General features: G+C 42.5%; 1 protein-coding gene across 1 annotated transcript in view; it reads left to right on the top strand.

Annotated features, from left to right (window-relative positions):
• LOC124803496 (calsenilin) overlaps positions 1–15,989 on the top strand; it is a 198,757-nt gene that overhangs the window by 54,745 nt on the left and 128,023 nt on the right. Inside the window, exon 2 of the mRNA XM_047264677.1 lies at positions 9,134–9,204. Coding sequence (XP_047120633.1) covers positions 9,142–9,204 — 63 coding nt within the window. The 5' untranslated portion in view covers positions 9,134–9,141. The remainder of the gene's footprint in view (positions 1–9,133; positions 9,205–15,989) is intronic.

Raw genomic sequence — 15,989 nt, 5'->3', positions numbered from 1 at the left:
TCAAAAACTTTGGAAATATATTGGACTCTCTGGAAATATTGTGCTGTACGTGGGCAGTATTGACGATGTCTTCGACAGTGTCTCGCTTGCTACACAGACGAGAGAAGTTCGGTTGTGTTAAGTTTGTTGTTGTGTGGAAAACGAATTCAAAACAATATGAAAGAGCATTATTATTACAGCGCACCTAAATATATCAATCATTGCCTCCATTGTGGGATGTTAGGGCAATGAATAGAAAAACAGAAGTGTTAAGAGTGAGGAATCGGAATCGTATAATTTGTTGCTCAGAAAATACAGGGAATGGCCATGAACGAAAAGGTTCCAAAATATTCAGTTGACGTAAAATTATGTATAAAAGAATACACAGATAATGTGTGTATATGCCTGCATTACTTGTATAAAAACAGAATCCTTAATGCACGTGCTATTTGATGAAATGTTTCCATAGCTATGCCTCAAATATTGTGAGATGAAACTGTACGTATAAATTTCAAATCTTCGAAAGAACTGCCAGAATCAAACGTACCGTATCGTGACAGATAAGCGCTGACGCGTCGGAACAGCGTCTCTCAGTATATTACTTCGTTTTTTAATGACAGGGGTGATGGGGTGGGAGCAAGTGCCTATGTATGGTGACGCCATTGAATGGGGGGAACCATTTCCAGTATTTTATCAAATGTTGCACCATCAACACACAAAAGTTATAATCTTGTTCGTTTTGGTTCAACCTTCTCTCAACCAGTCATGTTTGACGCTCCTTTAACCAATTTTTCATTCAACTGTTTTCCTGCTTGCGACAAAGCAGCGCAATTATCACAGCTGTAGCGTCTTTATCGTGCAGCATTCCAAACATCCGTATTATTCCACAATACTATTGACAGTGTTACTGAGCAGTCTTGGAAGAACGTCACTAATATTAGTGTTATCGTGCAATATTATTGACACTGCAGGAGCTCCATTAGAGCAATGACCTCATCACATGCCCTTCCATGTGTCGCATCCGATGACACCATTGACGGAAGATGACACGGTGCGGAATTTTAATTTTAACATTTAGCTGCCAGTTGTGCGAGTTTTTTCTTATAAGATTCAAATTTAGAATCCTACTGTCCAGCACTATTGGTAACTTGATATCTGCTTTGGAGGGTGTGGTACTGTCCCTGCCATTGACTCGATGACGTAGGGACACCTCCCAAAATGCTCAGCATTCTTCTTAAAGCACTTGAAGTTAACTTCTGTTTCATCATCATCATCATCATTTAAGACTGATTATGCCTTTCAGCGTTCAGTCTGGAGTCCCACTTATAAAATTCCTCCAAGATCCCCTAACATTGGTGCCTCTTCTGATGTTAAGCCTATTACTTCAAACTCATTCTTAACCGAATCCAGGTACCTTCTCCTTGGTCTGCCCCGACTCCTCCTACCCTCTACCGCTGAGCCCATGAGTCTTTTGGGTAACCTTGCTTCTCCCATGCGTGTAACATGACCCCACCATCTAAGCCTGTTCGCCCTGACTGCTACATCTATAGAGTTCATTCCAGTTTTTCATTGATTTCCTCATTGTGGACACCCTCCTGCCATTGTTCCCATCTACTAGTACCTGCAATCATCCTAGCTACTTTCATATCCGTAACCTCAACCTTATTGATAAGGTAACCTGAATCCACACAGCTTTCGCTCCCATACAACAAAGTTGGTCGAAAGATTAAATGGTGCACAGATAACTTAGTCTTGGTACTGACTTCCTTCTTGCAGAAGAGAGTAGATCGTAGCTGAGCGCTCACTGCATTAGCTTTGCTACACCTCGCTTCCAGTTCTTTCACTATGTTGCCATTCTGTGAGAATATGCACCCTAAGTACTTGAAACCGTCCACCTGTTCTAACTTTGTCCCTCCTATTTGGCACTCAATCCGTTTATATCTCTTTCCCACTGACATTACTTTCGTTTTGGAGATGCAAATCTTCATACCATAGTCCTTACAGTTCTGATCTAGCTCTGAAATATTACTTTGCAAACTTTCAATCGAATCTGCCATCACAACTACGTCATCCGCATATGCGAGACTCCCTATTTTGTGTTCACATATCTTAATCTCACCCAGCCAGTCTATTGTTTTCAACATATGATCCATAAATAATATGAACAATAGTGGAGACAGGTTGCAGCCTTGTCTTACCCCTGAAACTGCTCTGAACCATGAACTCAATTTACCGTCAACTCTAACTGCTGCCTGACTATCCATGTACAGACCTTTAATTGCTTGCAAAAGTTTGCCTCCTATTCCATAATCTCGTAGAACAGACAATAACTTCCTCCTAGGAATCCGGTAATATGCCTTTTCTAGATCTATAAAGCATAGATACAATTCCCTGTTCCAGTCATAACACTTCATTATTTGCCGTAAGCTAAAGATCTGGTCCTGACAACCTCTAAGAGGCCTAACCCCACACTGATGTTCATCCAGTTGGTCCTCAACTAATACTCGCACTTTCCTTTCAACAATACCTGAGAAAATTTTACCCACAACGCTGATTAAAGAGATACCTCTGTAAGTGTTACAGTCTTTCCTGTTTCCATGTTTAAAGATCGGTGTGATTACTGCTTTTTTCCAGTCTGATGGAACCTGTCCCGACTCCCAGGCCATTTCAATTATCCTGTGTAGCCATTTAAGACATGACATTCCATTGTATTTGATGAGTTCCGACTTAATTTCATCCACCCCAGCTGCTTTATTGCACTGCAATCTATTGACCATTTTCTCCACTTCCTCAAATGTGATCCTATTTCCATCATAACTCCTATCCCATTGTACATCGAAATCTGAAACATTACTGATCGTATTTTCACCTACATTGAGCAACTCTTCAAAATATTTCCTCCATCTGCCCAAGGAATCCATAGGATTCACCAGCAGTTTCCCTGACCTGTCCAAAATACTTGTCATTTCCTTCTTACCTCCCTTTCGAAGACTGCTAATTACACTCCAGAATGGTTTTCCAGCAGCTTGACCCAAAGTCTCCAACCTGTTTCCAAAGTCTTCCCAAGATTTCTTCTTGGATGCTGCAATTATTTGTTTGGCTTTGTTTCTTTCTTCAACATAACTTTCTCTATCTAACTGAGTTCTAGTAAGTAGCCATTTTTGATACGCCTTCTTTTTCCTTTTACAGGCGGCCTTGACTGTGTCATTCCACCAAGCTGTTTGCTTCATCCTACCTTTACACACCACTGTTCCAAGACATTCGTTAGTCACTTCTATTACTGTGTCCCTGTACCTTGTCCATTCCTTTTCCAGTGACTGTAATTGACTACATTCAACTAACTGGTACCTTTCTGAGATCACTGTTATGTACTTGTGCCTGATTTCCTTATCCTGAAGTTTCTCCACTCTTATCCTCCTTCATATGGACCTGACCTCCTGCACTTTCGGCCTCACAATACCAATTTCTCTACAGATTAAATAATGATCAGTGTCATCAAAGAATCCCCTGAATACACGTGTGTCCCTCACAGCCTTCCTGAATTCCTGATCTGTTATTATATGGTCAATGACAGATCTGGTTCCCCTGCCTTCCCAAGTATACCGGTGAATGTTCTTCTGTTTAAAAAAGGAGTTTGTGATTACTAAGCCCATACTGGCACAGATATCCAAGAGTTGTTTCCCGTTCCTGTTGGCCTCCCTATCCTCTCCAAATTTACCCATAACCTTTTCCTACCCGTCTGTTCGATTTCCAATCCTGGCATTAAAATCACCCATGAGCAGAACACTGTCCTTGTCCTTTACGCTAACAACTACATCACTGAGTGCATCATAAAAACTATCCATCTTATCTTGATCTGTCCCTTCACAATGCGAATATACTGACACAATCCTAATTTTCTTGCTAGACATTGTCAAATCTATCCACATCAGTCGTTCGTTTACATACCTTATTGCAACTACACTGGGTTCCATTTCTTTCCTGATGTAAAGCCCTACACCCCATTGTGCTATTCCTGCTTTGACTCCTGACAGGTAGACCTTGTATTCTCCCACTTCCTCTTCTTTCTCACACCTTACCCGAATGTCACTAACAGCTAAAACGTCCAGCCCCATCTTACTTGCAACCTCTGCCAGCTCTACCTTCTTCCCAGAGTAGCCCCCATTGATATTAAAAGCTCCCCATCTCATTACCATTTGCTTGCCAAGTCGTATCTTAGGAGTCCCTGGTTTGTCAGTTAGAGGTGGGACTCCATCACCTCCAAAGGTCCGAGGCATTTTGCTCTGATTGTTGCCAGCATCATATTTAAAATACCAGGGAAGCAGGTTGCTAGCCTTACTTGCCCCGAGTCCCATTGAGTTTTACCCCTAACGGTTGAGGGACTAACAGGTGGATTTGGTAGTCTTTGCCGTATGAGCACAAAGGTGACCACGACTCAGAATGTGTCCGAGATGCCCAGACTTATTCCAAAGTAACTGGTATCCCGACTGTCGGGACCACTTACTTGGCCACTCATACGTTGCCCGTGGTTCATGAACTAGGACATGACAACAGGAACCCACACCATTAACCACTTCTGTTTATCTAGTCCAATTCCTTTTTCCGCCCACATTATGTAACAGGTGTTGCAAAATCTTCTCGCTGATTTGCCTTAATGGCTGTCTTGATTTGTGTGTCCTAGACAGCCCAGTATTGTGTTATAGTGCACATGATTTCGACCAGCTAGCTGTTAGTTGTAACTGGCGGTTTTGTAGAGGCGTGATATTTGTATTGGTGTAGATGGTGTTATCTGGGGTACTCGGGCATAATCGGCCAACTAATCACAGGGTCCTCCTCTCGACAGAGTATTTGGTAGGTGTTTGTCTTATTCCAGATGCGCACTGGCTCCCTTCGTGCTTGAACTTTCTTCCCGCTCCGGATATAATGTACTTTGTGTGTGTATACCAGGACATCGATTCATTTATGATCGGGCCTCGATATTATGCATCGTCTATTATGGTGACATTTTCGTCGAAAAACGTGATTTTAGTGTTTTCGCATTTTTCTTACTGCCTCTCACCTCCAAATATATACAAGGGAGAAGATTATCGGCTCCCAATGCACACCATACTCTGGCTGCAATATTTCAGACGGCACGTCATTAGAAACCGACAGAATGTCTATAGTCTATATGAAGTTAAGAAGTAAATTTGAAAAGCAATTGTTCTCATTTTGTGATAACCACTCAAACGAAAATATGTAAAGAGCGACTAAAAAGATTTCGTTTGAGGGCGTACTGCAGCGTAGAGGAGACTGGGACAAGTCGACGAACGGGGCAACATGATTGATCACGTAGTTTGTGTTTATTCTACTAAATTACATCACATCACGGATACTCCAGAATGAGATTTTCACTCTGCGGCGTAGTGTGTCAGATTAAAACTGTGTGCCGGACCGAGATTCGAACTCAGGACCTTTGCCTTTCGCGAGCGAGTGCTCTAACAACTGAGCTATTTAAGAACGACTCACGCCTCGTCCTCACAGCTTTACTTCTGCCATTACCGCGTCTCTCACTTTCCAAACTTTACAGAAGCTCTCCTGCAAACCTTGCAGAACTAGCACTCGTGAAAGAAGACAACTGGCAGCCATCGAAGCCACCGGACGAAGCAACGGCCCTGACACCAGGCGTAGGATGAAAATGAAGCAGGCTACAATTGTCTGTGGTGGGGTGCAACAGATTCGCAGCTGACACCATTCTAGAGTGCACCTGCTGATTGGCGTCACAAAGTATGTAGCCAGAAAAGTTGATAATGCATTGATGCAGGTCGAGGCAAGCATGGACTTCTTCATCTGGGTCTTTAATGTATGCACAAAGCACTCCACCTGCGAATTACAAGTCGGGTGAAACAGCGCGGCACATAGATGCTGGAATCCACTGCAGCTGCAAAAATCTTCAAATTCCCATGACAGAAATTGCCTACCATTATCCGACGTGAGGGTCCTAGGAGATCGCGCAAAGGCAAACACAACTGTGCGCCTGTTGGCAGTTGATGATGTGAACTACAGCATCGCTACAAATCGCAAATTCGCCAATGCATCGTCCACCAAGGAGCACATGCTGCCGTAAAATTGACCCACGCAATCAACAAGCAGCTTGTCCCAGTTGTGTTCCATTACTAACAGAAGAGAGAACTGGCATGGCAGAGCAGCTTGGATCTGTGCAAAAGCCCTGCAAGCCAGTACCAGATATTCGAGGTCACAGTCCATAGACGTGATATAGGGTCAATGCCTTCATCCAAGTCATACCCCAGCGAGATGCTTGCAACAACTGCAGGATGTGTGGATGCAATGCCAGGGGAAGAACCACTCGACAGCATTGCTCTCTGTGGCGAGCATAAGGACCTCTGGACAACGTTGAGTCGAGTATGTGGGAGAAAAAACGCACACCACGCTGGATCTGCACCTGAAGGGAGACGCTACAGTCAACCCATTTGGACCACTGAAACGATTTTCCAGAAAAGCGTGCCAGTAGCCACCTGTGAGTAGTTCAGTTGCACATTGGGTAACGTATTTAATGCATAAGCAATGGGCTGTTCCGTGCCATCCAGATTCGGATGGGGCAGGGCAGCACCAATGCGATACTGGTATGCATCACAAGTCACAGTCAAAGATTTACGTCGTGTAAAGGAAGCCAGTCAAGGAGCAGAGCACAAACTCTGCCCGAGAGACTGAGAAGCCCATTGGCAATCGGTAGACCAGCCCGACTTAGCGCCCTTCTGGTGAAGTTGGTTAACAGGCTGGCAGACGTTTGCAACCTGTAGAATGAACTGATCATAATAAATCTTACCCAAAAAAGACTGGAGCTCCTTCAGATTTTTTGTGCTGGTAGTTTGATAACGAACTTGTTGTGGTAGCTATGAGGAAAAGACTATCTTTACTAAGAAGATGAAAGATGAACCAAAAAAAAAAATTCGTCTTCTGGGGGAAAAGGGTACTTTTCCATCTTGCAACGAATGACATTCTCCAGCAGTCGCTGGAAAAAAAGACTGAAGTTCTAATAAATGCTCCTCCAGAGTAGGGACCATGACCCAGATATCATGAAGGTAATCGTTCGTAAATTCCCGACTCAGATGAAGTTCCAAAAGGCAACCTTTTATACTGGTTAAGTTCAAAAAGGCTGGAGGAACAGGAAAGTCCGAGAAACTGCATCCAGCAGAAACTGCAGGTAACCATCACGCAAGCTGGATGTGGGGAAAATATTACCTCCCAACAGATTCACCAACAATGCTTGTCTACCACAGACTGGAATACGAATCCACATGTTGCACATTGATCGTCTTTTCAAAATTGCTCTAAAGGCACTTGTCTCCTTCAGGCTTCTGAATTACCACCAAGAGAGGATGGCCCACTGATTCGACAAAACAGGAGAAACAGTACTCTGACGCTGCCAAATATGCAACTCAGAATAACGCCAAAGACCTGAAACTCACTGCGGGAAGACGAGCCACACCACAATTCTGTTGTACTGGCCCTATCAATGGCGGCAACACGCTGTGACTCAGGCGAAGTTGCCTGAGGCATCCTGCAGGCCACTGTGGGCTTTTGACCATTCACGTGTTACTGCATCACCTGCCAATTATCACAAAGGAAGTCCTGAAACTCGTCTGTGCGCTCATTCAGTTCTGTAATTTGGGCAATGTTGGCTAAGGATGGGTCTGACAAGGTCAACACCCTAGTCTAAACCTCGGGATCACGAGCTAACCGGACAATTGCGTCCCCAATTAACGAGTCTGCATAAGAGATAGCTCATGATACTTCCGTGACAGGCTTTGCAAATCCGTGAACCAGGCTAAGACTGCCTTGGACACTTTTGTTGCTCGTTAAAATGCAGCCGCGCCGCTATTACCTGGATCAGATGGCCAAAATATAAAGCTCATCAAAGGGCTCAGTGGAGGGCTTCAAATTTTGAATAACTTCATATAAACCAGCGCTGGTGGGTAGCAACAGCAAGGTAGCCTTATCAACCGGATCGACGATGCGCTTTACCTGTTGCAAGAACTAGTGCAGGTAATTTTCCCACTTTTCTGTCGACTCATCGAAACTGGCAAACGGTATCGGAGGAACACGAAAAACAAATACCCCGCGGATGAGTGGTCCCCGCCACTGTGGCAACGTCGTGATGGAAGTCCGCATTCTGAGTTACCGCCACTGCCTCCTGCTTCTGTTGTTGCTGCTGCTCTTTCTCTAGGCGCAACTGTTCCAGCCTGCATTACAGAAATGCCAGGTCCAATGGTTGGTAAAAGTGAATATTATATGTAAATGGGGAGACAAAAAGAAGGAAAAATAGGGGCGTCACGCGCGTAAGAACGTCCTCCGTCGCCACTTCATTGTGTGCAGAAGGCGCGACGACGCCGCTACTCGACACTGTTGACACGGAAGCTTTACAGGCCGGCGGTCTCGGTAACAACCAGGGAACAGAACCCCGAGAGTGGAACGAACTCGTCGTGCGAATTGAACTATGGGGACTGGAGCGACAATAATACTCAGCATAAGGCTGGAGCGGAAAGCTAACGAAACCTCTCGGCACGAAGCTCTAGACTAAGTACGTAGCGGTTTAACTCCGAAGGAGCACTGGCTTCCTACGCTATTGTCGCTCGCAAGTAAACACTTCCGTCAGCGGGCCTGCCAATATGGTGCAATGCATGCGCCCTCCGTGCCAGGTGTCTGAACTCCGCTGTTCTACCCACCGCAGTCCATCTGACTCCATCGGGACGTCCGCTGGTGGCGGTACTAAACAAGAAGCAAATACTTTCTAGTCACAAGCACACGATCGCATATTTCTGTAGTATTGGCTGTCCGTCTTCCAGTGTTTACAATGAAGGAATCAGGAGAATTATACTGGGAGGAGCGACGTTCCATACAATGACACCGACGAAGAATTCATTCACATTCGACTGAAAATTGCTGGACGTAAATGACTGAACACTTGTAAAGTACCACACTGACTTCCTGTTTGTGTAAGATCCTGTTTACCCGTAGATGAAGTGGATTTTTAGTTGTACGTGAACTGCGCCCTGGCGCATGTTCTCGGCTGGCTCGCTAAACCCGACGCCGCCGCCCATTCACTGTGCTGGCAGCCGATCGGCTGAACTACATGTCTGGCGTGGTGTTTCAGACTCGAGCATGTACGCCCACTACGTCTTCAAGGCCTTCGATGTCAACAGCAACGGTGCCATCAGTTTTAGGGTGAGTCCAGCATGACTGCACATGATAATACAAACCATTTCAACTTTGTAGTCAGAGACAAGTAGACAGAGAGAAGCTTGGCTGGCTGTAGAAAACTCACGAACACTGCCGCGGAAAAATGCATTAGATACCAACGCTGTCCTTGTGTACTTATTTTAACATAATAATACCCTGGTGTACAAAATTAAGGAAAAAAAGTAACTTTCGCATGTTGCGTCACTGCAAACTAACACAGCTCGATGAATCCTGGGCCATAAAAGTATACGGAATGTGGTAGGCAATAATTAGTCTGAAGTCGTCGCGATTTTCGGTGGTGCCTTGGACATTCCAGAAAGCGAAACATGGTTCTTAATTCTTGATCACCGTGGATAGCAATGTATACCCCTCAAGCTGCCACAAGGTTGGTAAGGATTTCTCGTCGTAGGGCGTTCCATTCCTGCCCCAGCGCGATTGACAACTAAAGACGGCCTTTGGTAAATGTGAGCGTTCTTCAATAGACCTCCCCAACGCGTCCCACACGTCCTCTATGGGATTTAAGAGAGCGGAACGAGCGCGCTAGTCCATTTCTCGCCTATTCTCTCGTTCCAAGACCACCCCCACCTTCGCAGTTCGATGCGACGTCTGAACGCTCATGGAATATTATACCTGCTCACACCAAAAAACCTGGATTACCAAAACGACCATGTTCGACATACATCCTTGGTGCATTCAGTGTTCCCATCTGTAGCCATATGAGATATGTTGGGCAGACGTATTTCAGCACATCCACATCCACTAACTGCGATCCAGCAGTTGACAAATACTCTGTTCTAGAAATGGTACACCCGGCCTCTAGACTTACTAACCACTCTTGTGGACAACGTGGGAGAATGTTTCCGAGCATGTAATGCCGTCCGCGGTGATCTCACAGTCCATTAAGAACCATTTCCCACCTTTTATGATGTCCACGGGAGCATCAGAAATCGCAGTAACTCCAGTTTAATTAATTTCTGTTGGTTTCATTGCTTATTTCTGTCCAATACTTTCTGTACTATACTGCAGCAGTCCTTCGTATGTATGTTCCATGTTTCATCGAGCTATGTTAGTTTGCGGTTTGTGAAAGTTACTTTTGTCCTTAACATTTGCACACTGTTTTCTTTTAGGCATTCTTATATAGGCGCATGTTTACTTACATATTCTTTTCACTCGTTGGTTGCAGTTATCTCGCTGACAGCTTTGCTGGCTTTCGCTTCGGTTTACTTGAAAACTCTTGAAAGATGCAGCGCAGAAGCTTGACTTTTGAAGAACATAATCAATGAATTCCAAAGAATAATTACATGTGCTCTGGGAATATTAGAGCTACGGCTTAGTTGCTCTGTTTAGTTTATGTTGTCTGCGGTCGGGAATTCGCACGCACTCCTAATATGAAATGATGTTTGGGGACCATCCAAACCAATCTAAATCATAGTCTTTTATAAATAAATGTAATAATATATAATTAATACTTACAGTACTACTCAGATATAGAGAATATATATCTGACTACCTTCAACTCGTTTGCTATGGTCGTGGAAGGTGTATTCATGGACTTCGACCAGTGCAGCAGGTGGGTCAAATTCGATAGGCAGTCCCTGCAGTACCCGCAATTTTCTGAAAACGTCGTCCTTACGTGTGAAAACCTGAGGAACTGTAACTAGTCCCTTCAGCATTTGGGTTGGCGTTTGATACGGGGGAAAGTAAAGTTCTGACTTCAAAGGCCAGACAAGCTGAAATTAACAATGATGCTACTAAGGTTCTTCTGCACATCAGACGTTAGACATTTGCCTGTTGCGATACGAATCTTTTCTTTGGTCTCGCTTGACATCTTCTCTCTTTAGATTTGTACATTATGATTTTGAGACGTGATCTATGGGCACTCAGCTACTCTTAGATCATTCCATTTTCTCCAGTTTTTATGGCTTGTGTTTCCCAATTTATATATATTCCTTTCACTTTTATGTCATCACCTGTAATTCTGTCTGATCTACTACATCCTTTTGTAGCTCTGAGAAAATTAATTTTTGCTGCTTGAATTCTGCTTACTTGTAGTTTATATGTCACCCTTGACTAACTTTGATTCAGTAGAATAAGAAGTACGTCTTACACAACTTCAACAACTTCAGTTGTGGCTACCTGCTATTTTTTTTTTCAAGACATCTGTTTTCTAGCCCCACACACATTTGAGAATTTTGGTAGTTCTTCCTCTGTATCTTTATTATATTCACACATAATACGACATCTTACACGTTCAAAACATTTTAACTTGTTTCAATAGTTCATAATCAACAACAGTTTTTAATATTTTTTTAGATATTTTCCCTTAAAAGCCATTTTTTATTTTCCCGTAGATACAACTTCTTTTTCATTTTCCGTGGTACAAATAAATTCCCGTTGGTAGGGCGCCATCTTTTCTACCCAAAGGCGCGGCATTGCCTGCATTTAAGAGAGAGAATAGAATATTGTCTCCACCTATTGATAATCCAGATAAATGTTAAAATCTAACTTCTTTGTTTGTCAAAAGAGCCTGCATCAATTTATCATTCATACCGATAGTATCTTACTTGTCACAGTAATGAATAACCTCATTTTTTTCGTTATTGTCCGCAGATGTTCTGTATTAACTCAAACGCCTGCTAAACCCGCTGGGCAAAACAGGTAATAGGATTGTGGAAAGAGCCAAGGTTTGAGGTCAGTTTTTGATTCTAATTGTCATTTATTGTAATTTAACAACCTTTACAACCAAAACGGCACATAGCCGAATCTTTACCGAATGCAAATCTTTCACGGCTGAAGGCCTCCAACAAGAAATCTTTACAAGATAAAAATCCAATTAAGATAGCAATAAAATAATTTAAAGAAGCAACATACGCGAGGTGCATTACCAATCGCTGAAGGCGACAATTAAGTTTCAAAATTTTAAAACATATTACCATAATCTTTAAAGGCAGAAGGCCGCGGTGTCCAAGCTTGAAAGTCAAATTTAAAAATTAATTTTGCAAACTTTTAAGGAAACAAACCAATATACATAAGCCTAAAATTAAAAATAGCTGACAGCAGATAAGATAATTAAACACCATTGGCATGCAGAAGCCTCCAGGGAGGTCGGTCTGGCTTCGTTTACTAAGGCGGGACAGATGGTGAGCCTAACTACACTTGATCCGTCGGAATCCAACCAGGGGACAGCCACGGACCGACCGACAAAACGACTTGCTTCCCATCAATCAGTACATGAGAACTCAAACCGGCGATGTTACAAACGTGATAATCCACACACCATGTTGAACAGCGACAACAGGTGAGGAAAGGACGCTGCCTGAAATTACGTCAGTGCCCAGGGCGGGTAACCAGAACACTAACGGCCACAAGACAGAAAATTCCACTGGTGCACTCAAATCGTAGTCGACCAAAATAATTAATTGCACCACATGGCGGGTAAATCTCAGCAGTAGAAGAACTCTGTGTTGCTCACCGCAAAACCTCCCCAACATCAAACCACCAAAGCGTACCCCCACCAAATGAACAGATGTGGCTTGGGTAGTTGAAACCACTACTCAACTTTGACGTCCTGGGTGGGTGAACCACGAAGCTCGTAGCTATTGGACAGCTCCACACACGCTCTGACACTGCGCAGGGGCTGCCAGTGGCCCAAACCGACTGCACCGCTCGGAGATAACTTCCCTCGTCCGCAACAACCGACCGACTCACTCCAAACCCCCTTGCCGGAAACTATAGGCACCAAACCAAAGACGGTACACCTCGCGAATATCAATACACATCACTGCTGTCACACTTAGAAGGAAGAAGAACCACAACGTAACCGCGACAAGGGCGGGAAACCAAACACAGATAGACAGCGAAGGTCACGAAAACGTATACTTGGGAGAGAGCACGACTAACTAACATTACCAAAGCTTTTATAAAACCTGAAAATGCCGAACCGATTTCTATGCTAAATTCGTTTTTCAGTTACTTGTATTTGTTTCAACGCAAATACTGCGTCTGCCGTAGATCATACCTTTTTACAAACCATCTGTCCTTCACATCAGAAAAACTCGTATTTGCTCTTCAAACTACCGTTCAAAATCTTAGTATACAATTTGTATGCAGTGACCAGCAGGCTGATTATTTTATAATTTTCAAAGTTATTCTTATCTCCCTTTTTGGACAATGAGATTACTCAAAGCTACTGGGATTGTCTCCAAGTATGAAGACCATGAATTCCGCTAGAGAAACCCACCAAAAGGTGAAGATTTCGATAAATAATAGATTTGAGTTAAACAGCATTCAGAGAACCTCAGATCATGTCGATCAACAACGATGTCTCAAAGAACCTGAAAACGAAAGTGTAAAACATGAGTGTCATACTGGTAACAACATACAGTCATTAAACGTGAGCTCTGACAAATGGATAAGAGGACATCGGGCGTCATCCTCAAAGTCAAGGTGAAGAACGAGACCACTAGTAGACAAACACAGGTAACTCACTTCGTAGAGAAATTTGCAAGGCTGATGGGCCAATAGACTTGCCCTGTAGCGAGGCAAGACCCCTACTAATGCAGTAGTAGGATGGTTCACTGAAGTCCTTGGGGGTAAAAAAGAAATACTGGAGGACACCGGAAGAGACGATTCGATGACCCTAACAAGACAGCTGAAACGGGGTGGTACCTGGTGCCACAGAACTGACTGAAGAGGAAGAATATGGAAGACACTTTCAGCAGTGAACGCATAATGGCTGAAGAAGATGAAGATCCTTCAGTCATTTCTCTTTTTGTTTTCTATCTCTATTACACGGACCCATAGAAAGAGAGTTTTAAGAAAGAGGGATACATTTCATTCCAAATGCACGTTTACAGCAGCACCATCAGCAATGGATAACTTTCAGGCGGTATAAGATGCCCACTGGTTTACATGTTAACTGAAAGAAATGCATTAAAAGTTTTTCCTTGCATTACCAGAAAATCTCATTCTAAAGTAGAGTGTTTCGTAACTACATACAACCGAGCGCTGATGATTACTTGTTGCGACTAATATGTTTCTGTCAGTGGTTTGCTGTATAAATACTGTATCCTTCTTCCATCATTATAGCCCAGCGAAAGACTTCATTCAACCGATTTTGTTTTCTTTACACGTTCTCTAACGTTCCTTCAGTTGTTCACTTTTTTGATTTCTCTTTTATGCTGTCCATTTTGTTTCCTATCTTTTTGGACCAATTTTATCTTGAGACTTTCCCGCCACACCACTGTATATTGTCTCTATCTTGTTTATTTCGTCATTATTCTGCTTATTATACCAATTTTTATAATTATTGAGCCATTTTGGTTTACCTTTCAATTTTTCAGAATGCTTCATAATTTTTCTTATCAGTCTACCACAGCTCATTCTGTGCATATTTATGTAGAGCATTAGCCTTCTTTTCCTAACATCATTTATAATTTTTGCTACATGATTGTGTATTTTTGTTTTATTTCTTAATATGATAGTGTACATCTGTATAACACAGAAGTACACAATCAGCATTTCTCCTGTTAAAATATATGTGAAAAAAATGCTAAATCGTGATCACAGATTTTCTTTATTGATTACCAGGTTCGGTTCACTGACTGACAATTCTCAGATCAGCCTAAAATATTGTTCAATGTGTAACACTCATTACACGTCGTCCTATTCTTAGCACTAAGTCACCCTAAAATGAAAAATCGTAGTTGGATGTATGAATTTGCAACGTTAATCACCATTCAAATATTGTTACAGTGCTCATATTGCCACACATGTGTGCAATAGATCGAGAGCAACGATAGACGCATTGCTCATGAGTGGATGTTCACAAGACAGCACTTCCAATATTCATAATAGGAACAAAGAAATGTCTGTGTGACAACTGTGATCCAACACACATGTGTGGAAACATTGAGACTATAACAACATGTGATTAGTAATTAACGTAGCCAGTTTACATAACCAACTATGATTTGTCATTTTAAGGCGACTTAGCTTTAAGAATACGACGATATGTAATGATTGTCACACACTGAACATCATTTTAGATTGATCTAAAGATGCCTCGTCAGTGACCCGAAACCAATAGTCAGTAAAGAAAATTGAGAGCTTGACGTAGACTTTTTTATCAACAGATCGCGTGTCTCCACATTGACAATGTCAAAGAATAACATATCTTCTGCTGTTTTATTTCGTGATATCTTCATCACAACCTCTCTTTCACTTCGCCTGATTTGTGCATTTCCTGTTATTGATCCTCAAATTGTTGTCTGTAATGCCCATACGGATTGTGGCTGAATTACAATCTTGTGATAACAAATTTTTGCATTCCTAAAGAATCATTTTTTAAACATCTTTTGTTATGTGAAATGTGAAGTCTATCATTCGTATTCTTTCTCTGATAGCTTCTTTTCTCCTCCATTAGGTTGTACAATATCTCTTAGATATTTAATTTGTTTATTCTTCTGATACTTCCACATTTAGTGCTTAATGTAACGAATTATGAATTATCTGCAAGGACAATACTTTTTGAGAGTATTCCTTTTCCTGCAATCTTCTATTTCACTTCTAATGTAAGTGTCTGATAATTTCTTCTGCCATTCTCTCTTCGTTTCTTTTCTACCACACGGACAATGAAATTGGAGATAGTTCATCACCTTGTCAAACTCCTCTATTATTGCAAAACAGTGTGACATTGCTCCCACGAATTTTGCGTTACATTTAGAATTTGGTGGTATTTCTTTTAAGAGATCCTATCTTTCTCTTCTATT

The sequence above is a fragment of the Schistocerca piceifrons genome, chromosome 1, assembly GCF_021461385.2.
Source record: "Schistocerca piceifrons isolate TAMUIC-IGC-003096 chromosome 1, iqSchPice1.1, whole genome shotgun sequence".
Lineage (NCBI taxonomy): Eukaryota > Metazoa > Arthropoda > Insecta > Orthoptera > Acrididae > Schistocerca > Schistocerca piceifrons.
The sequence above is the reverse complement of the archived record's forward strand: the minus strand, read 5'-3'. Positions and strand labels throughout refer to the sequence as shown.